Source organism: Leuciscus leuciscus (assembly GCF_965113295.1).
Source record: "Leuciscus leuciscus genome assembly, chromosome: 9".
NCBI classification, from domain to species: Eukaryota; Metazoa; Chordata; class Actinopteri; order Cypriniformes; family Leuciscidae; genus Leuciscus; species Leuciscus leuciscus.
The window spans coordinates 15,877,565-15,899,769 of record NC_138733.1 but is presented as its reverse complement, the minus strand read 5'-3'; the positions used below and the strand labels follow the sequence as shown (position 1 = coordinate 15,899,769).

General features: G+C 34.9%; 5 protein-coding genes and 1 long non-coding RNA gene across 6 annotated transcripts; 1 reads left to right on the top strand and 5 right to left on the bottom strand.

Annotated features, from left to right (window-relative positions):
• Window positions 1–58: 58 nt before the first annotated feature.
• On the bottom strand, window positions 59–2,118 carry LOC309506001 (dehydrogenase/reductase SDR family member 11-like). Its single transcript, XM_082179508.1, has 7 exons — window positions 1,866–2,118; window positions 1,258–1,467; window positions 1,059–1,153; window positions 841–970; window positions 665–757; window positions 523–588; window positions 59–302 (listed from the first exon to the last, which is right to left on the bottom strand). Exons 1-7 carry the CDS (start codon window positions 1,995–1,997, stop codon window positions 261–263), a joined length of 768 nt encoding a protein of 255 aa, XP_082035634.1. The 5' UTR covers window positions 1,998–2,118; the 3' UTR covers window positions 59–260.
• Window positions 2,119–3,278: 1,160 nt separating this feature from the next.
• LOC309506002 (dehydrogenase/reductase SDR family member 11-like) lies at window positions 3,279–5,611 on the bottom strand. The gene is made up of 7 exons (XM_082179509.1): window positions 5,175–5,611; window positions 4,490–4,699; window positions 4,301–4,395; window positions 4,063–4,192; window positions 3,855–3,947; window positions 3,706–3,771; window positions 3,279–3,521 (listed from the first exon to the last, which is right to left on the bottom strand). Exons 1-7 carry the CDS (start codon window positions 5,304–5,306, stop codon window positions 3,480–3,482), a joined length of 768 nt encoding a protein of 255 aa, XP_082035635.1. The 5' UTR covers window positions 5,307–5,611; the 3' UTR covers window positions 3,279–3,479.
• Window positions 5,612–7,360: 1,749 nt separating this feature from the next.
• On the bottom strand, window positions 7,361–9,548 carry LOC309506003 (dehydrogenase/reductase SDR family member 11-like). The gene is made up of 7 exons (XM_082179510.1): window positions 9,369–9,548; window positions 9,028–9,237; window positions 8,410–8,504; window positions 8,180–8,309; window positions 7,991–8,083; window positions 7,847–7,912; window positions 7,361–7,688 (listed from the first exon to the last, which is right to left on the bottom strand). The coding sequence occupies exons 1-7, from the start codon at window positions 9,498–9,500 to the stop codon at window positions 7,647–7,649; spliced, it is 768 nt and encodes a 255-aa protein (XP_082035636.1). The 5' UTR covers window positions 9,501–9,548; the 3' UTR covers window positions 7,361–7,646.
• Window positions 9,549–10,001: 453 nt separating this feature from the next.
• On the bottom strand, window positions 10,002–13,956 carry ca4b (carbonic anhydrase IV b). The gene is made up of 8 exons (XM_082179507.1): window positions 13,806–13,956; window positions 13,338–13,382; window positions 12,923–13,087; window positions 12,344–12,489; window positions 12,168–12,260; window positions 11,684–11,750; window positions 11,032–11,195; window positions 10,002–10,681 (listed from the first exon to the last, which is right to left on the bottom strand). The coding sequence occupies exons 1-8, from the start codon at window positions 13,861–13,863 to the stop codon at window positions 10,505–10,507; spliced, it is 915 nt and encodes a 304-aa protein (XP_082035633.1). The 5' UTR covers window positions 13,864–13,956; the 3' UTR covers window positions 10,002–10,504.
• A 2,617-nt stretch (window positions 13,957–16,573) lies between these two features.
• LOC309505608 lies at window positions 16,574–18,661 on the top strand. The gene is made up of 2 exons (XR_014208518.1): window positions 16,574–17,760; window positions 18,285–18,661. It is a non-coding gene; the product is annotated as an uncharacterized lncRNA (long non-coding RNA).
• Window positions 18,662–18,809: 148 nt separating this feature from the next.
• LOC309505607 (RIMS-binding protein 2) lies at window positions 18,810–21,052 on the bottom strand (the record flags this gene model as incomplete). Its single annotated transcript, XM_082179018.1, has 5 exons — window positions 18,810–19,175; window positions 19,256–19,327; window positions 20,308–20,411; window positions 20,538–20,700; window positions 20,846–21,052. The coding sequence occupies 5 exons, from the start codon at window positions 21,050–21,052 to the stop codon at window positions 19,110–19,112; spliced, it is 612 nt and encodes a 203-aa protein (XP_082035144.1). The 3' UTR covers window positions 18,810–19,109.
• Window positions 21,053–22,205: the final 1,153 nt, after the last annotated feature.

The following is a 22,205-nucleotide window of genomic DNA, read 5'->3' as shown; positions in this document are numbered from 1 at the left end:
CTTTGTCTGTAAATGTTCATCAATATGCCCCCGAAAAATAAATGACACCGATTCTGCATTTTGCAAGGCTGATCATTGTTTTAATATTTAATTAAAACAGAACCAAGAGTATTTAGTTTCTAAAAATTTAGTCTTAAAAAAAATAGTAAAATAGACAATAATTACACAAAATGTTACTTCAAGGTGAGGCAGAGCAGTGTTTTCTACTTGATAATTGCCACAAGGTGTCAGAGATTCTTGATCCTGTGTATCTGTTCATGTTACATCAGCTGCTCAACGGGCATTATCTCAATGTCACCAATCTACACAAAGAGAAAGAAAAAAAGCAATTAAATAAAGATTTTACTAAGGAAATTCCCCACTGCTGTTCAAATTGATTCTGTATCAGCATAAAGAACAGAGATTTCATTCTCAATCTTGTCACATGAGGCTAATGTCATCACCAAAATATCCCATTCATCTCATAATCAGAAAATTGTGACTGCAAACATTAACAGCAAAATAGTGATAAATGGTTCTTACTTGAACATGAGGAGGAGCACTTAGGACATACCCCACTGCATTGGTTATGTCAGCTGCTTGCAGGCACTGTGAATATTATATTTAAATATTTAAAGAAATGATGACCTAAAACGTGTAGAAAGGAATGAGAATTTGTCTATACCTTTACACTTTTGTACGTAGCAACAGCTTTTTCTGGGCTTTCACTAAAGAGCCGGTAGGCAAATTCTGTCTCCACTAAACCAGGAGATATACACTGTTAAAGAAAGAGCAATCTTAGTGCCAACAAGTCTTAGAACTTTAGTTTTAAAGTTAGAAAAGTGTTCATCCTGTTCTTACTGTGGCACGTATGTGGGTTTTGGCCTCGCGTAACTCTTGCCGGAGACCTTCAGTGAGAGCAGTCACAGCATATTTGCTGGCAGTGTAGAAGTGTGCATCAGCGTTGTTGATAACCCGGTGTCCACAAATACTAAAACACATTTTAAGGTCCTGAATGCTTGGTACCTGGACATAAACATGAATATGCATAAAAAAGGTGCAATGAAATTCTACTGTACCTGTTGATATTGATGATATGGCCATCATCAACTTTTCTTTCTTTCATGGACTGGTAAGCCTCACGGGTGCACACTGACAGGCCAATGACATTCACCTGAAAAATTTAAACATTTTGAGATAAGATTACTAACATCACAATTTCTTTATATTGGCAGATTAGGAATACCTGCTTATTTTTGTTCCTGCTGAGTTACTTACATCCATCATAGTCCTCCAGCCACTGGTTTTGCCACTCAATAGAGGCTCTGGGAAAGCCAAACCAGCATTATTAATGCACACGTCAATGCCCTGATGTTGAACTTTGATCCAAGAGAACATAGATAACACTTCGTCCTCTACAGACAGATCACATTTATACGGGAACAGAGTGCCACTGAATCCACTTCTGACACATTCTGCTGCCAAATTCTGCGAAAGAAAAAGTTCTTTGAGATTCATATTTCATAAAGGTTTTAAAGCTCAGAACCATTATTACTGCTGTTGTATCATACAGTATATTTGGCAGGAATCCAATATAGGCTACACTGCATTGTTGTTATTGAATAATCTTGGACATTTTTTGCTAAGATTGGGCACTTTTTAAACATATTTTAAATTACATGATAGAAATTAATAAAAGATAAATTATCAAGGTATTTAATAAATAGTGAACATTAACAACACAGACTATCTCTGTACAAACACATTCTTGCCCGCGTGCGAGGCTTTTTTAACATCTTCACTACCATCAATTTCCACACGATGCCGTTTTTTCGTCATCAATCAGTATAGGCAAACTTTTATTCTGCAGATAGCTGTATAATTACCTCAATTTGCTTCACATTTCTGGCACATCCGACCACCTTCATGCCATGCTGCACAAGAGACTTTGCGATTGCAGCTCCGATTCCCACTGAAGCCCCAGTGACAAGAGCAACCCTGCCTTTCCAGCGATCCATGTTACAAGTTCACAAAACTCTAACAGAAGAGCTGCTGCCAGTTTGCAGTCAGATCATCACTGCAACCCCTTATGTAAACGAACACTCCCTGAGAATCTAGCCAATAGCAACACACTTCCGATTCTACTATAATTTCGCATTAAATAGGCTAATGCAAACGACCTCACGATATTTTACAATAGCAGCAATTTTGTCTAATTCGTTAGCAATTGTCATAACAAAAGAAAAAACGAATAATTGCAAATCAAGATCCATAAACAAGGCTTTAATCAAAGTAATCAACATCCTACACTGTTCAAATGTGCTGCTGATGCTGTCTTACAGTGAATGATATTGTAAGTGACATTCAGAAGGAAATATTCATGACAGCAAAATTCATTGTGCGGCAAACAACACCTCTGCATCCAAAACAAACTCACTTGCGTTTGAAATGTACATAAATGCGTCCCGACCCGTGCAGTGATTTGTATTTTATCTTTGTATTATCTATGTATTATCTCTCAATAATTAAAGGGATAGTTCACTCAAAAATGAAAATTCTACTCTCCCTCGTCTCGTGTCGTTCCAAACCCGTAAGGCTTTCGTTCATCTTCGGAACACAACTCAAAGATCTTTTTGATGAAATCCGAGAGATTTCTGTCCCCCGTTGACAGATGCAACTTACATTTTGACGCTTAAAAAGTTCATAAAGAGATCATAAAACGAATCCATATGAATTGAGTGGCAACATTTTCTGAAGAGACAGGATCGCTTTAAATGATTGACAGATTGAATTTAGCCTGAATTTATTTCAGGAAATTTGGGCTAAACCGTTTAATTCATATAGCCTATGGATTAGTTTTACAATCTCTTTATGAACTTTTTGAAGTGTCAAAGTGTCAGTTGCGTAGCTGTCAATGGAGGGACAGCAATCTCTCAGATTTCATCAAAAAGATCTTCATTTGTGTTCCAAAGATGAATGAAAGTTTTACAGGTTTGGAACGACATGAGGGTGAGTAGGCTACTTACTGACTGAATTTCATTTTTGGGTGAACTATCCCTTTAAGAACACTTTAGAATAAAAACGTTAATGAGCAGGTTCCAGTATAAGATAAAACCAATTGACAAAAAAAAAAAAAAAAAAAAAACTTTTTTATATCCTTGATATTGCATGCTTTCAGTTCGCTATTGAATACTGGCACTTTTTTTTTTTTTTTTTTTTTAACCAGAAAGAGCTATTGGAAAAGCACAAAGTATTTATTACATTGTGTCAAATCAAAATTGTACTCATTAACACCAGCATATTTTCTCAAAATCATTTCATTTACTACAATAAAAATGTAAAAATCATGATGAAACAGAACAGTGCTTTGTGTTTTTACAAAATGCATTTAAAAAATTTAGAGACTTGACAATTATTTATTCGATTATATTGGACACGCCTGTGATCTTTGATTGTCTGTGAGCGTTGGTCCCTGATATTGGCACTTGATCCTGTTTATCTTATGTCAACTGCTCCACTGGTCTCATCTGAATGTCACCAATCTACAAAGAGCAAAGGAAAAAACTCTAAATTACAATTAAATTATAAATCATCAAGTTTACACCTAAAAATATGTGGATATACTAAAATATAACAAAGTGTGATCTCATATGACTGAAAGATAGCAAACATTAACATGTTAATGCTGCAGCACAATAGTTTTCTCCAGTGATGGATGACACTTACTTGAACATGAGGAGGAGCACTTAGGACATACACCACTGCGTTTGCTATGTCATCTGCTTGCAGGCACTGCAAATATGATTTCCAAATTTTATAAAGGTAAACCTTTTATGCTCTGCAGACAAGAATCAGGATTTGTCTTATACTTATACCTTTATACTTTTATATGTAGCAGCAGCCTTTTCTGGGTTTTGACTAAAGAGCCGGTAGGTTAACTCCGTCTCCACTAAACCAGGAGATATAGACTGTCAAAGAAAGGGCAATCTTAGTGCCAGCACATTTATGAACATTGGACATGCAATACTCATTTTCATAAATAAAGTGTTCATCGAAAACATGTCTTGGTTATCCTGTTCTTACTGTGGCACGTATGTGGGTTTTGGCCCTGCGTAACTCTTGCCGGAGACCTTCAGTGAGAGCAGTCACAGCATATTTGGTGGCAGTGTAGAAGTGTAAATCAGCATTGTGGAGGACACGGTGTCCACACATACTAAAACATTGTACGGTATTTAGAGTCAGGATGCTTTGGTTCATGCATGGCACAGGAATATAAATGCAGAAAATATGTCTAAAAATGTCCATTAAAACATTATAGTACCCATTAATATTAATGATATGGCCATCATCAATATATCTTTCTTTCATGGAATGGTAAGCCTCTTGGGTGCACACTGACAGGGCAATGACATTCACCTGAAATTTTTTAAAAAATTGACAAAAATTTCATACTCTAGCTCCATGTTGTCAGAATGGAAATACCTATATATTTATTCTGTGATTTACTTACATCCATCATAGTCTTCCAGCCACTGGTTTTGCCACTCAATAGAGGCTCTGGGAGAGCCAAACCAGCATTATTAATGCACACGTCAATGCCCTGATGTTGAACTTTGATCCAGGAGAACATGGATAACACTTCGTCCTCTACAGACAGATCACATTTATACGGGAACAGAGTGCCGCTGAATCCACTTCTGACACATTCTGCTGCCAAATTCTATAAATGGAAAAACACTTCGAGATTTACATTTCATGAAGGGTCAAAGCTCAAAACCATTGGCAGAGAAACAGCAAGCTATAGCAGAGCAAGCAAACAAATTGTGCATGAGGTTAATTATTATAGCTACCTACCAATTTTTAGAACTTTGTCCTTATGAACACATTGTTCCCTAACATATGTCTTATAAGAAATATGAAATTGTTGTTATGTAAAGCATTTCAAACATTAAGATGTTTTTAAATGATAACAGAAATGTCTTTGTTGCATGGCTTAATATTCTCACCCTCATGTTCTTCTCAAGCAGTATGACTTTTTATTGTGTGAAACATCAAGTGAGAAATTTAGAATAATGTTCATGCTGCTTTTAAACTTTAAAAAAGTAAACAAAGGTAATCACTAATGAATCAACAGACATTTTGTTCATCATACGCAAACCTTTAATCCTCTGCTACAAATGCGTAATATAAATTACCTCAATTTGCTTCACATTTCTGGCACATCCGACCACCTTCATGCCATGCTGCACAAGAGACTTTGCGATTGCAGCTCCGATTCCCACTGAAGCCCCAGTGACAAGAGCAACCCTGCCTTTCCAGCGATCCATGTTACAAGTTCACAAAACTCTAACAGAAGAGCTGCTGCCAGTTTGCAGTGACCTTTACTTCATTCCCTGTTGTTATTGAATAGCCAATGCACAACCTACTGTGCCACACCTCATCACTCCTGTTCCTCCGAGATTTTTTGCGGTGGCAAGTAATTGTTGTGAATTCAAACAATAGGGCTCGGTTTATTTTTATTTTTTTCAAGAGCTCGCTATTGCGTCTTCCGCATTTTCCAGTGTAGCAGTAAAATTCAGTTCAGTAAACGTGTGTAACCGTTAGGATTGTTTCTGCAAATTCTGCGTCCCATTTTGTGCCTGTGTTCTGAGTCACTTTCGTTTGGAAGCATCACGTTCCTGCAGTGCTATACAGAATTCACCCTCAATGCAGTAAATTGCATCAAGTTGTCACTGACAGCATGGTTATTGGTGGGTTTCACTGAAAAACAACAAAAAAACAACACATAACCTTTCAGTTTTATAAAAGCAGCTACAAATTCAGCAATTTTGAGCCTGTCCTCAGCCATGTTTGTAATAAAATGTATTCATTTATTTCTCATTGACTTCATAAAATTAATGTTCTTCAACAGTTGGCACATTTCTTTTCAAAGAAAAAAAGTTTCATCACAAACAATTTAAGAAGAAAATCATTATATAAATCCCTCCTTTTTATTAGTGCATCACTTAAAAATAGCAGCTCAGAACTGCAGACACACAACTAAACAGAAATGTATAAAAAAGCATCAGATTTCCTGAACAATCTACAAAACATATACAGTTGTGGTCAGAATTATTGGCACCCCTGGTAAATATGATCAAAGATGGCTATAAAAATAAATCTGCATTGCATTGTTTATTCTTTTGATCTTTCATTCAAAAAATTTAACCTTTCATTGAAGTAAGAGAATTGAAAGTGGGGGGAAATCACATTATGAAATAAATGTTTTTCTCCAAAACACATTGGCCACAATAATTGGCACCCCTATCATTTTTTACGAGTAAAATATCTCTGAAGTATATTCATATTTACCTTTTTTTTTTTTTTTTAGCACACCAGGGTGACTAGAAAAACATGAAATTGTCTAGCTATGACTTCTTGTTCACAGGAGTATAAATATGAGGAAACACAAAGGCCAAATTCCCTGAATCATCCTTCACAATGAGTAAAACCAGAGAATATAGTTCTGATGTGCAGCAAAAGATTGTTGAGCTTAACAAAATAGAAAGTGGCTGTAAGAAAATAGCTAAAGACTTGATAATCCACATTTGGACCATCAGGGCAATAATTAAGAAGTTCCAATCAACTAAAGATGTTACGAATCTGCCAGGAAGAGGACGTGTGTCTATATTGTCTTAATGCACGTTGAGGAGGAAATTTCGAGTGGCCAAAGTCTCTCCAAGGATCACAGATGGAGAATTGCAGAGATTAGTTGAGTCTTGGGGTCAGAAAGCCTAAAAAAAATAATTAAACAGCACCTACATCACCACATGTTGTTTAGGAGGGTTTCAAGAAAAATCCTCCTCGCTCATCCAAAAACAAACTCCAGCATATTCAGTTGTCAGACACGACTGGAACTTCAAAAGGGACCGGATTCTATTGTCAGATGAAACTTAAAACAATAGCTTTTTGGCAGCAAATATACTGCTGGATCTTTAATGTTGTGGATCTATTTTTTTGCTGGAGGTCCCGGACTTCTTGTTCAGATACATGGTATCATGGATTCTAGCAAATACCAACAAAATCAAAACCTGATGGCCTCTGCTATAAATCTTATAATGGGCCGTGGTTGGATCTTCCATCAGGACAACAATCCAAAACGAACATAATTTTTTTTTTTTTTAAAGTGTCACTGAGCACAAATTGTATCTTCTGCCATGGCCGTCCCTTTTCCCTGACCTGATGAGTGGGGTGAACTGAAGAGAAGAAGCACCAACATGGAGCTGGGAATCTGAAGGATCTGGAGTGATTCTGTAAAGAGGAATGACCTCTGATCTCTTGTCAGATGATTTCCAAACTCATCAGGCATTATAAAAATAAATAAAAAGAACACTCAGAGCTGTTATCTTGGCAAAAGGTATTTAATAAAAGGGTGCCAATAATTATCGCCAGCGTGTTTTGGAGAAATTACATTTCATAATGATTTTTATAAGTAATTATATAATGTAAACTTCATGATTTGACAGATCAGTGTTCTGTGTTCTTGTTATTTGCATTTCAAAAGATCTGGAGTGCGGAAAATAGGGACATTCTTGTAGTTTTCCCTACATTTTATATTTGAAACTATATATTGAGCTTTTAAGATGATTGAGATGTCAGCAATCCCTGTTCCTGTTTATCTCTTCAAGTTAAGTCAACTGTTCCACAGGCCTCATCTGAATGTCACCAATCTAGAGATGGGGAAGGAAAAAAAACAATTACATGAAATCTTCCAAGAAAATACACTGCTGAAAATGACCACAGCAGCTCAAGCTGATTGTATGTATATGAACAATCTCAGCAATCATTTACAGCACAATAGTTTTCTCAAGTGATGGATGACACTTACTTGAACATGAGGAGGAGCACTTAGGACATACACCACTGCGTTTGCTATGTCATCTGCTTGCAGGCACTGTAAATATCATTTACATATTTAAAAGTGTAAACAATAATCTACAACCAACGTAAACAAAAATCTGGATTTGTCTACCTTTATAGTTTTATAGGTAGCAGCAGCCTTTTCTGGGTTTTGACTAAGGAACCGGTAGGCAAATTCGGTCTCCACTAAACCAGGAGATATACACTGTTAAAGAAAGAGAGATCTTAGTGCCAACAAGTCTTAGAACTTTACACATGTAATAATCATATTACCTAAATAAAGTGTTCATCCTGCTCTTACTGTGGCACGTATGTGGGTTTTGGCCTCGCGTAACTCTTGCCGGAGACCTTCAGTGAGAGCAGTCACAGCATATTTGCTGGCAGTGTAGAAGTGTACATCAGCGTTGTTAACAACCCGGTGTCCACTCATGCTAAAACACAACAAGAGCTTTAAGGATATTGAATGGTTTTTGCCTCGGCACAGGCAGGAATTTGAAGACAGGCAAAAAAATATATAATAAAACATTCTACCTGTTAATATTAATGATATGGCCATCATTAATATTTCTTTCTTTCATGGACTGGTAAGCCTCACGGGTGCATACTGACAGGGCAATGACATTCACCTGAAAAAAAGTTAAATTCTTTATTTCATGAGTTTAGTCTGAGGAGTTATTTTTAAAAACCAATCAGTAAGACATTTAGGAGTAAACCAAGGCACTGATTGATAAAGCAGAAAGTTCCTTTAATAACATTTATGTAATCATATTAGTTTTCAACAGTTTTATCAACATACATATAAAAACAGATGGTTTTAATAGAACTGTATTCAAACAACATTCAAAATACAATTGTAAAAGTAAATGCAAATTATATTTTGGTTCGTTTTTATAAACTGGCGCATACAACAAACTGAATGTGGATATGCATAAAAAAACCAACCCAAAAACCTTAACAATCATTTAAAAAAAAAAAAAAAAAAAAAAACGTAGGCCTAATATGCACGCCGTGATGTCAGAGAGCACGCAATGACGTAAATGAATCACTGACTCGGTCGAATCGGCTCACTGAAAGAACTGAAATGAATAACTGACTCGCTTTGTCGTGTCAAGACGATACACGGCTACTGTATTCAGTTAGCATACTTACATCCATCATAGTCCTCCAGCCACTGGTTTTGCCACTCAATAGAGGCTCTGGGAAAGCCAAACCAGCATTATTAATGCACACGTCAATGCCCTGATGTTGAACTTTGATCCAGGAGAACATGGATAACACTTCGTCCTCTACAGACAGATCACATTTATACGGGAACAGAGTGCCACTGAATCCACTTCTGACACATTCTGCTGCCAAATTCTGCGAAAGAAAAAAGAACACGCGATTCTTCAAATAGTTCGTATAACGTTAGTCCTACATTTAGGCTAGGCTACTTCTTGCAAGTGTATGCAGTGAACCGCACTGCTGTTTGCTCGTTAACGGTAGATTACCTGTATTTGCTCTAGATTTCTGGCACATCCGACCACCTTCATGCCATGCTGCACAAGAGACTTTGCGATTGCAGCTCCGATTCCCACTGAAGCCCCAGTGACAAGAGCAACCCTGCCTTTCCAGCGATCCATGTTACAAGTTACTCTTAGAATATCAAGTGCTGGACAACTGACTGTGCGGTCACACTTCTTCAAATGTGAGTTTGCAGTGATGATCAGGGGGTTGCCAGGTCCAGCAAAGTTTTCCAGCCCAAGGTTGTTTTAAAACCTCTAGACACAACTGCTGGATTTCCATCCAGGACCTCACAGTACACATTTAGCATAGTTTTTTATTATTTTTGTGTGTGTTTTTGATAGTTCATATTTTTACCTGTAAAATCCCCAAGGTTCTCGCTTCATTCTCTCCCTCTCATCTCTTTTATCGGTTGCCAGATATATTCAATATCAAATCACCCAACTTTGCGTGTCAATGAATAATCTGTCTCCAGAGAATCTGGCCAATGAAAACTCACTTTCCTTTTATCCCAGGCGCAATAAAATCTAGGTAGACAGGGTTCAGGCTGTAAAATCTTCACAGGGTTAGTTATTCATTATATACATTGAAATAAACAATTACCAGTGAGTAAGACCATTTATTTGTTGGTTTATGTTTTTTGGTTTTTTTATTTATTTAGTTTTTAATTGTTTTACAATTAGGACTACCAATTCAGAAAAGCAAGAATACAGTATTTACAATCATAAAAATCCCCCAAAACACTTCTTAAGTATTGTGAACTGTGTTTCTCTATGTCCTCTGTATATTTAATGTGCAGTGTAAGTCAAAAAATGTCCTTTTGCACATACTTTCCACAAATATGATTCAAAATAGGACAATATATATTTTACATTCTTATAACAGACACAGCTAAATATTGTTTTTATACAACAGTTTTTTCAACAATATTATGACTTTTGTATAAATAATTTTCATACATTCGAGAAGGCCTCTGATGTGGGATGTGCTTTAGGTTCATTTTATGTTATATAATAGTAGCCGAACAAGGCTGAACAACAATAAAGTTTGATTTGTCTTGAATTAATAAATTATCCACAAAAAAAACTTGTTTCGAGCAATAGCCCAAAAACATAGCCATAAATCAGACCGTGAGAACATAGAGTGATGTGAAAACAGAGCTGATCAATAAGGCAGTGCTAACACAAAAAACAAAACTCCTAGAATAATACACTTGACGTCCATACCGCGGCTGAACGGGCCGGTATGTGTTTACCATGGCAGTCCCATCAGAAAACATCAAGTTTGAAAATGCATAAAGCTGCAAGACAAAGATAAGGGTTATATGGTGTATATGGTATCATATGGTATGGTACAACTATATGGTATTCTTTCATTCTGTGTTAAAATTTCACTTGTTTATCCACCTTATTTTTACATTTGTAAATTGAATGTGTCTGGCGTCTAGTGTCATCCGCTTATTGTTAATTCTAGCTGTACAAAAAAGCTCGGTATGCTGCTTGATATTGCCTACTGACTGTTTATGGCACTATGTTATTCTTCTAGTTATAAGAAGATAACTTTTATCTTGTTACAGGCGAGTGAATTGGAAGTCTCGAAGATTCACAGAGCTTATGTCGCAAAATAAGGTGGATACATATAATAAACTACCTGTTCTTTGCTGAGGGGTATCGCTTTCTCAAATATTGTCCAGACCACAGCTTCAGAGCAGGCTGGTGTGGTGAGAGACCCCTGGTAGCGATAGTACTTCTCCAATTTATCATGGGGGAGAATAAGCATGTCCAGTGATACATCTCCAAGTGTTACATTGGTGCCTATAAAAAAGATGTGGTCACACTTTAGATAGGGTCCAATTCTCACTATTAACTATTAAAAATGACTTTTGCCTCAATAAACTCCTAATTAGGCTACTGCTTATTAATTGTTAGTGAGGTAGTTGTTAAGTTTAGGTATTGGGTAGGATTAAGGAATGTAAAATATGGTCATGCCGAATAAGGCATTAATATGTGCTTTATAACTTATAAACATCCAATATCCTAATATGCATGCTAATAAGCAACTAGTTAATAGTGAGAATTGGACCCTAAACTAAAGTGTTACCAAAGATATATATTTATAAACTGTCATGAAGTTCCTCTTCTTCTCTCTAAATATAGCGGGTTGCTGAACAATAATACATTACAATACATGTCTCCCATATTAGAGAATAGATAGCCTGTGTTCTTGAGTGACATATAGGACCTCATCAAGAAGCGATAAACAACATATTTATTAAACTTCAAAGGTAGATAAAAAATCTTACCAGGGTGTGTAATATTTTTCAGAGAATTTATGATGGCTTCATATTTTTTATTGGCATTTTCTGATTCCTGCAGATAAGATAGACACAATAAAATACTTTTAATAATAAACATTTATGATCACATCAGTCTCAGTTTATATTAGCTATCTTTAGCTACTATGCACATACAGTTCATTAAAAAAAAAATGGGTACAATGTATACTTATTCTGTTCATGTTCTATTGCACAACACTTTTGTTGCTATTGAGATATGGATAAGGTTAGGGATAGGGATAGGGATAGGTTTAAGGGCGAGTTAAGAGTCAGGAAAGGGCCAACAGTGTAATTTTAGATGTAATTACAGCTAATTAAACGCAGGCATTTTTAAAAAAACAAGTCCAATGTAAAAACATGTGTGTACACAATAAGTGCATTGTATCAATGCTTAATTTAAATGTCAGTACACACTTAATTTAAAGTGGGGCCAATGCATCTGTGGTTTTACCTCATAAAAAAATCCAAGAACAGCCACTCCAGAAGGGTCGCCAATGGCTTGTTCCACAGAGGTGTAATTTTCTCTTATATGCACAATGTGCAGCTGTTAAAAATACATAATACATGATTATAGTTCCTTTTCGATTTATAGGTGTAAGAATAAAACCTGTCTCAAAAGCGTAATACCTCCATAGGGTATTTCTCTCCATCTATCGTATGTTCTGATCCAGGTCCACCATTCTTGCCCCAGTGCAGGTGAAGCTGCTGAGCTTTGTAAGTGGATCCTAAATTGGCCCCATTAATTGTTGCTCTATTTGGCAGATTCACTTGCACTAAAGATGGAAAAATATATGACAAAAAAAGTGTCAAAAAAAGTTTATAAAGTGAAATAATGTGTGTAAAGGCTATTCATGAAATAGCCTGCAAATTTTCAAAAAGGAAAATAATTTACTCAAGTTGTTCCAAACCTGTATGGAGTTTCTTTCTTCTGTTGAACACAAAATATATTTTAAAGAATGTCGGTAACCAAAAAGTTGATGGTAGCCATTGATTGCCATAGTATGGAAAAAAATACTATGGGGATCATCAACTGTTTGGTTACCGACATTCTTTAAAATATATTTTGTGTTCAACAGAAGAAAAAAAAGAAAGAAACTGATAAGACAAAATATCTTCTTCTGTGTTCATACAGGTTTGGAACAAGGGCGAGTAAATGATGACAGAATTGTCATTTTTGGGTGAACTATCCCTTTAAGTAAAACTTACCTGTGTGTCCATTGTTTATAATGACATCACTGATAATCTCTTGATAGCCTGTAAACTGCACTGGGGTCAGATGACTGTCTGCAGAAGTATTCTTTGTTACAATGTTAATGGGTGACTGTTTTCCATTTCCACAGTTTGCGGCAACGGTTGCCCATTCATCCGGTCCTGTATATATATATATATATATTAAAAAAGATCATTCTATGTGAGTATAAATCATATATTACCATTCAAAAGTTTGGATTTCTTAAAAATGTTTTTGAAAGAAGTCTCTTATGTTCACCAATGCTGCACTTATTTGATCAAAGATACAGTAAAAAAAAAAAAAAAAAAAAAACACAGATTCTGATTTGAACGGTCGTGTATTTTTTCTTTATAATTTAATAAATGACATTGAACAAGGCTCAGTTCTCACCTACACACGTGTTGTTGCACGTTACTTGGTACTGATAACACCACTCTGAAAGAAAATAAAGTTCAGTCATTCTAAACGAATTTATATGTATTGTAATGTATTAATAATGGAATACAATCACATGTAATAGATTATGCACATATGAATACATATGTCTATATTCAGTCATTCAGTAAATAAATTTGTATTCTATTTAGTCTAATGCGCATCAACAACTCTTGTTGCCAGAAATCTTGATACACTATCCATTATAGATAATATTGGTGCATATTTTTTTTTTACTCAGACAAAGTTCATTTGGCCTGCGCTGTATAGACAGGCCTTCCAACACATTCAGTACAAATGTTCACTAAAAGCCAATAAAACTAAAATCCAAAATGATTGATGAACTCAAAGCTCCCTAAATTCAGCAGTAGCTAAATCTGTTTGTATAAATGATTTGACATATACAAAAATCATTTAACCCACCTGCACTTGAAGCAAACCTGCATAAAATAGAAAGAATGGAAACATAGAGCACATTCATCCTTAATATTTGAATTGAAAAAAATCCCCCTGAAAGATCAATCCAGCTAAAGAGGAGAGAATGTATTTTATGATGGGATTCATCAGTGGTACATTTTATAACAGCGCTATCTCTGTGTCCCCTCCTTTTACGTTTTACAGCACAAAACCTGGTGACCATATAACTCATCTGTATTAAAATGTATCATAAAGTTTCCTGTTAATAATGGGTAATTCAGTGTAGCTAATCTGATAAAGATGTTCTCCACCAATAACAAACTTTCACTTGTTTTCAACTACTACATAAAAAACACTTATTGTCAGTTATTATCAGTTATCATTAATTAATGGGATAATGTTGCACAGTCTTGGAGCAGTAAGTAAACATGACAACAGTAAAATTAAATGAATGAAAACATAAGAAGAATGTTACATTTATTAACTGTTGTTAGTACACTCTCAGGTACAAAAGCGGTCACTGGTGCGGCTTTCAAAAGGTACACCTTTGTACTTAAAGAGTGCATATTATACCTTAAAGTTACCTATGTGAACCTTTTTACAGAGTGACCATTTTTTCCTGAGAGTGTATTAATAAGAGTTTTGATGCATGGACATATAGCATAATGTAACAGAAGGTTTGAATAGAACATAATAACCCATATTGGCAGTTCCAGTCTCTAATATTTACATAGTTACGCCATCTAGTGGTGATTATAAAATAGACACTCTGCGGTCATTCAACTTTTTTCCGATCTCGCAACTCAAAATTAAAAAAATACAAGAAAGTAATAGTGATACTTAAATGCATAATTAAACTGTAACACAGAAACCTTAAAAATAAAGTGTAACCAAAACGTTTTCTGTTCAAATTTTTTAATGGACTTTAATGACAATTTCTTGATTAATACGTTGATTGTTTTTGAGTCATTGGTTGATATTTATGCATTAAAAAAGGGGGACATCTTTAATGTAACTTTTATGTCTCTAAAATGTTATGAAGACACAATAAAGGTATTTTAGTTTGCATATTAAGGCAAAGAAGATAATTGAATTAACCCTAATCTAAACCTGTCTGGATAATACCCATCTTTTCACGCAGTTAGTTTATAGACGCTATCCACACCGTGGTGTTTATTTCAGGAGTTAATCCAGTATTGTACAGAAATAGATGTATAAGCTCAAGTTTAACGCCTTGAACTTGACAAGCGTTTACAGGACAAGCATTGAAACAGCTGTAAAACTCTGTAAAACACTAAAAAGTTCATGGTGGGGTTGATAATGGATTTATGTGTCTGATAAAAGACAGGAAAACAACGTCCTCTAGGTTTGACCTTTAGATTCAACCTTCAGGTTTCATAAGCTCTGATGCTAGCGTATCAAACACACACACACACGCACACGCTGGATATGCAAACTGCTGCAAATGTAATGAAATCATTTTCTTAGAATAGTAGGCTGTCTTTTCAGCTTCGGGCACTTTCATGTCCGGGTATTACTCTTTATTACTAAGAGATCTTCATATTACAGCTCTTTTTGTTATATGAAGGTCACACATAACACATGAACTTTCTTAGAAACTTTTTATCACGCCTGCATCATTTATTTTTAATATGTTTGAATAGGTTTTATGTGGACATTTTATTGTTTTACCCTTGTCCCAGACACAGATGTAAAATCATAAAATATAATAACATTTCATCGTAAAAAGATCAATTATTATATTTTAACAAGAAACAAGAAGTGAAATAATGATACAACTTTTTTTAAATATTTATAAATGGTCTATATTTTTATATTTAGAATTTATTTTTATACATATTTTATTTATATACTACTATACTTTGGAGCGTGACTAAAGTATAGCAGTAAATTTGTTTACCAAGGCCAAGACAAACATGTCAGTGAAGAGCTTGAGATAAAATATGAGAATATGTAAGGAAACCGAAAAAAATAATAAGGTAGGCTACTTGTGAAAAGAATATTTTTATTATACATAATTTCCAATCAAGCTGTAATGTTTTCCAATTTTATGCAAATACTGGGATTTTTTATTTTTTATTGTGCATATTTTGGATGAATAACTGCTAGCTAAAATGTTCAAAAATGTTTTCTCTGAAACGCTGAATCTGAGAAATTTCTGTCCCTCCATTGGCAGCTACACAACTACTTTGACGCTTCAAAAAGTTCATAAAGAGATTCTAAAACTAAGACCAAATTTTCTGAAGAAACATTGTTTTATGATGAGCACATTTAATTTAGACTTTTATTCACATATAAACATTGATCAGCGAAACAGAAGCTCAACTGTACTTGCTTGAAGCACCAGAACAAACTTCATTGGTTCTTGCTGAAGCTCAAACATGCTGCGTAACAAAAGAATGAATGAACCTCATTGGTTCTCGCACGTCAAACGAACATGCTTGAGCTTCTGTTTACCATATCTTATGTGTGCCTTAATGAATGCTTATATGCGAATAAAAGCCTAAATTCAATCTGTTCATCATATAAAGCGATCAAGTCTCTTTAAACATTTTGTACTAAACCGCTCAATTCATATGGATTAGGATTTACGATCTTTATGAACTTTTATGAACTTTTTGAAGCATCAAAGTGGTAGTTGCGTATAGCGGTCAATGGTGTGACAAAAATCTCTCAGATTTCATAAAAAATATCCTCATTTGTGTTTCAAAGATGAACAAAAGTCTTACGGGTTTGGAACGACATGAGGGTGAGTAATTAGTGGCAGAATTGTGTTTTTTGGGTGAATTAACCCTTTAAACAAATTAAATAAACGTGCAAATGTGAAAAGTACAGTGTTTACATTCTAAAAGCCCACATAGCCCACATAACTGCCCATTTTTAAAGAATCACTTGGTTACATTTCATGGGATGTCTGTAAACAAGTTTTTACAACACTAGGTACATTATCATTGTACATCATAGAGAAGTGTCTGCACATCCCCCACTTCCTTCTGTGCGTGTCAAACGAGAGTTTGAGGTTTGGGTTGTCTAGACAACCAAGTCCATCGCGTGTACATCATGTTCAGGGAAATGGGAGAGCGGCCTCCTGTTTATCAAAGTACGTACTCAGGGGAGTCTGGGACAAAGAGTCTTTCAGTTCGAGCATCTGAGGAAAATGACACTGAAGAAATGTGACTCGTATTACATTTATGATTCGATAGTCTCATATCTGCTCGATTAACTGTGTGCACAATATTTCAACAGGTTATAACTGTTTCACTTTTATCAGCATCTTACCATAAAGCAATGTAAAATTAGCAAGCCATCATTTTAAATAACTCTCATTTGACATTTATATGACACATCATCGCACCCTCATATTCCACTCAAAGCTATATGTAATATGCTGATGAAACAGTGTGGTTTTGCACAAGCACCCCTCCCCCTCAGTAAGAGCTGCGAGCAAGATTATGCTTCATATATTTAAGCCATCGTGAAGCTATTGATTATAACTAAAACAAAACATGTGCACATCTTCCATTGACGATACTTTCTCATAGACCAACACAGCTGTTATTTAAGCTGAAAATGGAATAATGTAGTTTTAAAGATGCAAAGTCAGACTATGTGGAAGCCTGGTGCAATCTGATCACATGTTTACTAGACTTCCTCTTTATGTCTTTGTGTGATTTTGATATATGCTAAAGACCACAGGGTTTATTCTGTCATTTCTGATCTGACTTTTATCGGTTAAAATGCCCTTAAAAGGAATTAGTTTGAGTCTGTCTTCGAACGAAACTCGCTGTAGTCCAATAGGCGTGCGAATTTGTGCTTCTTTAAGACAGCGACTGCAGGGCCTCTTCCTGTGGTTTGCACCATGTGGCCTAAAAAGTGTTAAAAGGCGACAACTTCTTTCTCTTTTCTCTGTTGTTTCCGGGATCAAGTAGGCAGAGAACTGGTAAGTCACTGCTCTTCGGTTTATTCTAAAATATTGGGTAAAAATACAGTTTCTTCGTTTTTATAAACTTGGCTTAAATTATCTAAGATGGTAAACTGCTCGAAGTGATTGTGAATAGAGTTAAGTGAATTTGTTACAACTTAAAAAAATAAATAAAAATAAAATAGAAATAAAATTTTTAAAATAAAACCCATTTTTTAATCTTTGTACACATTTATTTTTACAAGTAGTTTAGCAAATATAATAGTCCATTTCAAAGGTTCAGACTTCACATTAAATTCTTAATACGCAGCAAAACTGGATGTATTATACATGATACTGTTTTTAGATTAGTTCATTTCACATGTAATATTGCATTTTTACCTGCTATAGCACTATATATAGGCAATCAACATTATTCTAAACTCCTTTATGGTTTACAGTGACTCACTATGAACTATGAGGTTGATGCAGCCGAACACCCAACCATGTTTAAACATGATTTGACTTATTTAAATACATTAATTTGATTTAATTTCTTACAGGTTTGACAAATAACTGTAAAATGAACATTTGGAGCACATGGAGATAAGAGGAAGCATGCAATGTAACGATTGGACCACGAAGAGACGAGGCGGGAACTTCAGAGGTACAGTGCAGTCACTCATAAAGTAGACAGCACTACTAAAGGTCTTTACACGGTGTAGTGTTTCCTACTTTATGGATGAGTGTACTGTTGGCTGCGATGGAGCTCCAAAGATGCTGAAAATGAATGTCCCATCTATGAAATATTTATTACGAATGTGTTTCATGGCTGATTGTAATGCGACTGTTTTTTATTTTATTAAATTTTTTTAAGTGTTCATCTGTATGTATGCACATTAACTTGTATATTGAATAAATTACCAAATGGGGAAATGAAGTAACTGCAAATATGTGTGAAAAACAGAGTGCAGAGTTGTTAAAATAACAACTTAGACGAATGACATTACAAAAATAGTTTAAATCATATAAAGAAGACACAATTACTTATAAAGTAAAAAACGATAATTATTAAACTGCCATTATCAGTTATTTAAGGCTATAATACACTAGCTGCTTCCAAAAGCTCTTGTATTATAAAGAAATGAATTCCCTTTAATGTACGTACTTGAGCTAAAGTTAGTGAATATGTCGAGAGAAGGTTGAGTGAAATAAGGGGGCGCATATAATGTCATGTACAGTACATTACAGGAAAAAAGACACTTTATATAAAAAATGACCAGAAAAACAAAAAGCAAGAATGGAGTTGGAGCTGAATTCAGTAAAGTGGGTTACAGTCACAATCTGAGGTCACTCTTCTGTTCTTGATATATGATTGCTCATTTCATTTAATCCCAAGGCAGTGGTTGCAAGAAGTTTGATGGCACAAGACCTCGATAACCATGTAGATCCCCCTGGATCAATAAAACATTCTTTAACTCATGATCTTTACAAAAAAATGCATGCATGGTATAGACAGAGTTTTAATACTTACATAATAAAATCCATCACTGTCCATTTCCCCAAAAACATATATAATGTCTCCAGCACGAAAGGGAAGCTCATCCTAAAGAAGTAAACAACCAAATACACAGATTTAAAATTATATTTGATATTTTAAGATTCATTTAAGTGGTATTGCATTAAATAAGTTATCAATAAATAGGATGTTGCTATGATGTTTAATTTATGTCTTGATTATCATTTGATAAATAAATAAGGTCACACTTTAGATTATGGTCCAATTCTCACTGTTAATTAACTATTAACTATGACTTTTGCCTCAATAAACTCCTAATTACTGCTTTTTGTAGAATATGATTAATATGTGCTTTATAAGTACTAACAAACAGCCAATATCCTATAATAAAGATACTAATAAGCAACTAGAGAATTGGACCCTAAACTAAAGTTTTACTATAAATAATATTCCAGACTTGTTATATTGATATAATATTTTCATTTTTTTTAAATCAAATGCTCGCAATAATATATAATTATTATTGTATAATAGTTAAAATATTTTAATATAAAACTTATTAGTTTAATAATAATTTCAAAATCAAAATATTTTAACTATTAATTTATCTTATTATTAATTTCTAGGCTATTATTAAAATATTTTATAAATGTTTTTTTTTATTTTTTATAAATCACACACACACACACACACACGCACACGCACACACACACACACACACGCATTCGGTCTCTCTAGTATTTATTGGGACTTTCCATATAGACATAATAATTTTCATACTGTACAAACTGTATAATCTATCCCTTAAACCTACCCATCACAGAAAACTTTCTGCATTTTTACTTATTTAAAATGTCAAATTTCAATTTCATATTTATAAGCTGTGGGGACCAAAAAATGGCTCCACAAGGAAATGGATTTCGGATATTGCCATCTTTGTGGGGACATTTTGTCCCCATAATGTTGGATTTACCGGAACCATAAACACACAAATAGCTGTAAAATGTATATTTGGAGCACATGGAGATATGTAAAAAATAATATTTTTTATAATATGTATTAATCACCTCAATGTCCAAGTTTGGAGAACTTTCCCAAGGGTCATAATCAAAAATGGCCACCATCCTGTGGACCTTCCCACCATCCGCCACACTAGAAGTATCACTGGGTGCTAATATTAATGGTACAAAGAAGCCATGAATCAATCAATAAATCCATAATAGTTTAATACTTTTAATATTGTATTAATTACGTGGATAGTTTTATCAAATAAAAAATAAAGACGAAAAATACTTGCCTATAGAAGGCGTCTCCTCTGGTAAAAACCCCTGCTGGAACAGATGACATTTAAGCTCTCCGTCTTCCACAGGAATCTCAGATACCATGTTGCTTGGCACAAAACCAAAGCGACCACCAGTCTCCCCACTATAGAAGCCATCAGCGTCTTTATCTCCATATACCTACAAGAGAACATATCCCACTGACTCTGAAGCTTCCCAACACAGCATGAGCGAAGCAGAACACAAATGACCTGAAGATGATGCATTGCGACTAATTGAGAATTAGATAAAAGAACAACTGAGAAGAAGAAAAAATCATCTTTACTTTAATGATCTGTCCTTGTTGAAAAGGCAGTTCCTCCTCCATTGTTTCAGGGTTTGGTGACATCACCGCAGGGTTGTATGAGAACAGAGCCACAAAGAGGCGCACATTCGGCTCATACATTTCCCTCTCTGATTCCCACTTCTCTATATCTTCTGGTGAAGCAACCCTAAGACCATCTGGATACAGATAAACATCCAGCCCAATCATTGCAGCCTTCTTCCTCTATCCCTGTGACTGTCTGTCTGATGTCCCCTCAGTAGGTAGACAGGTGGTTAGCAAACACCCATATGCTCCCTAGCTTTAGCATTAAGAGAGGGAGTCAAGATAATCTGCCTGAGACTAATCCTCTTGGATGAAATGGATCAGTTTTACCTGAAACGTCTCCAAATGCAAATCTGACATCTGACAAGTCCATTTTTTAAAAGATAGTCTATAGAATTATTTAGTGAATGAACAAATTTCACGTCATGGTGAGAAAGGACAAGGAAAAGGAATAACACTCTGCCAGTGGATTTGGCCCAGTCCTGCTGCGCACAGCCCTGCCGATTAGCTGAGCCATCCGTTCTGAACTGTGCCAAGTAGAGCTAGCTGTTAACCGCATTATCGCCAAAGAAGTAACCCAGCATGTCCTTTTCACCCTTTCAGGACAATCCTTTGTAAACAAAAAAAGGTTTGCTTGGGCTTACCTAAGGAGAACTAAAAAATATTGTGGAGATATTGAATGAACCAGGTGCTACGGTCATGGGGAAAAATCTTGACTTCCATCTATTCTATTCTATTCTATTCTATTCTATTCTATTCTATTCTATTCTATTCTATATGTAATTGGCATTTTGCTTTCATTTCCATTTCCATATTCTATTCTATACTATTCAGGAATTTCCTGTTTGCAATGACTATATTCTTGACCCTCCATATTCTATTCGATTCTATTCTGGAATTTCCTGTTTGCAGTGACCATATTCCAGAGAATTCCATATTCTATTCTATTCTATTCTATTCTGTTCTATTCTATTCTATTCTATTCTATTCTATTCTATTCTGGAATTTCCTGTTTGTAAATACCATTTCACTGACTATTCTATTCTATTCTATTCTATTCTATTCTATTCTATTCTATTCTATTCTATTCTGGAATTTCCTGTAAATACCATTTCACTGACTATTCTATTCTATTCTATTCTATTCTATTCTATTCTATTCTGGAATTTCCTGTAAATACCATTTCACTGACTATTCTATTCTATTCTATTCTATTCTATTCTATTCTATTCTATTCTATTCTATGATTTCCTATTTGTAATTACCATAATCCTCACACTTCTATATTCTCTTCTCTTCTCTTCTCTTCTCTTCTCTT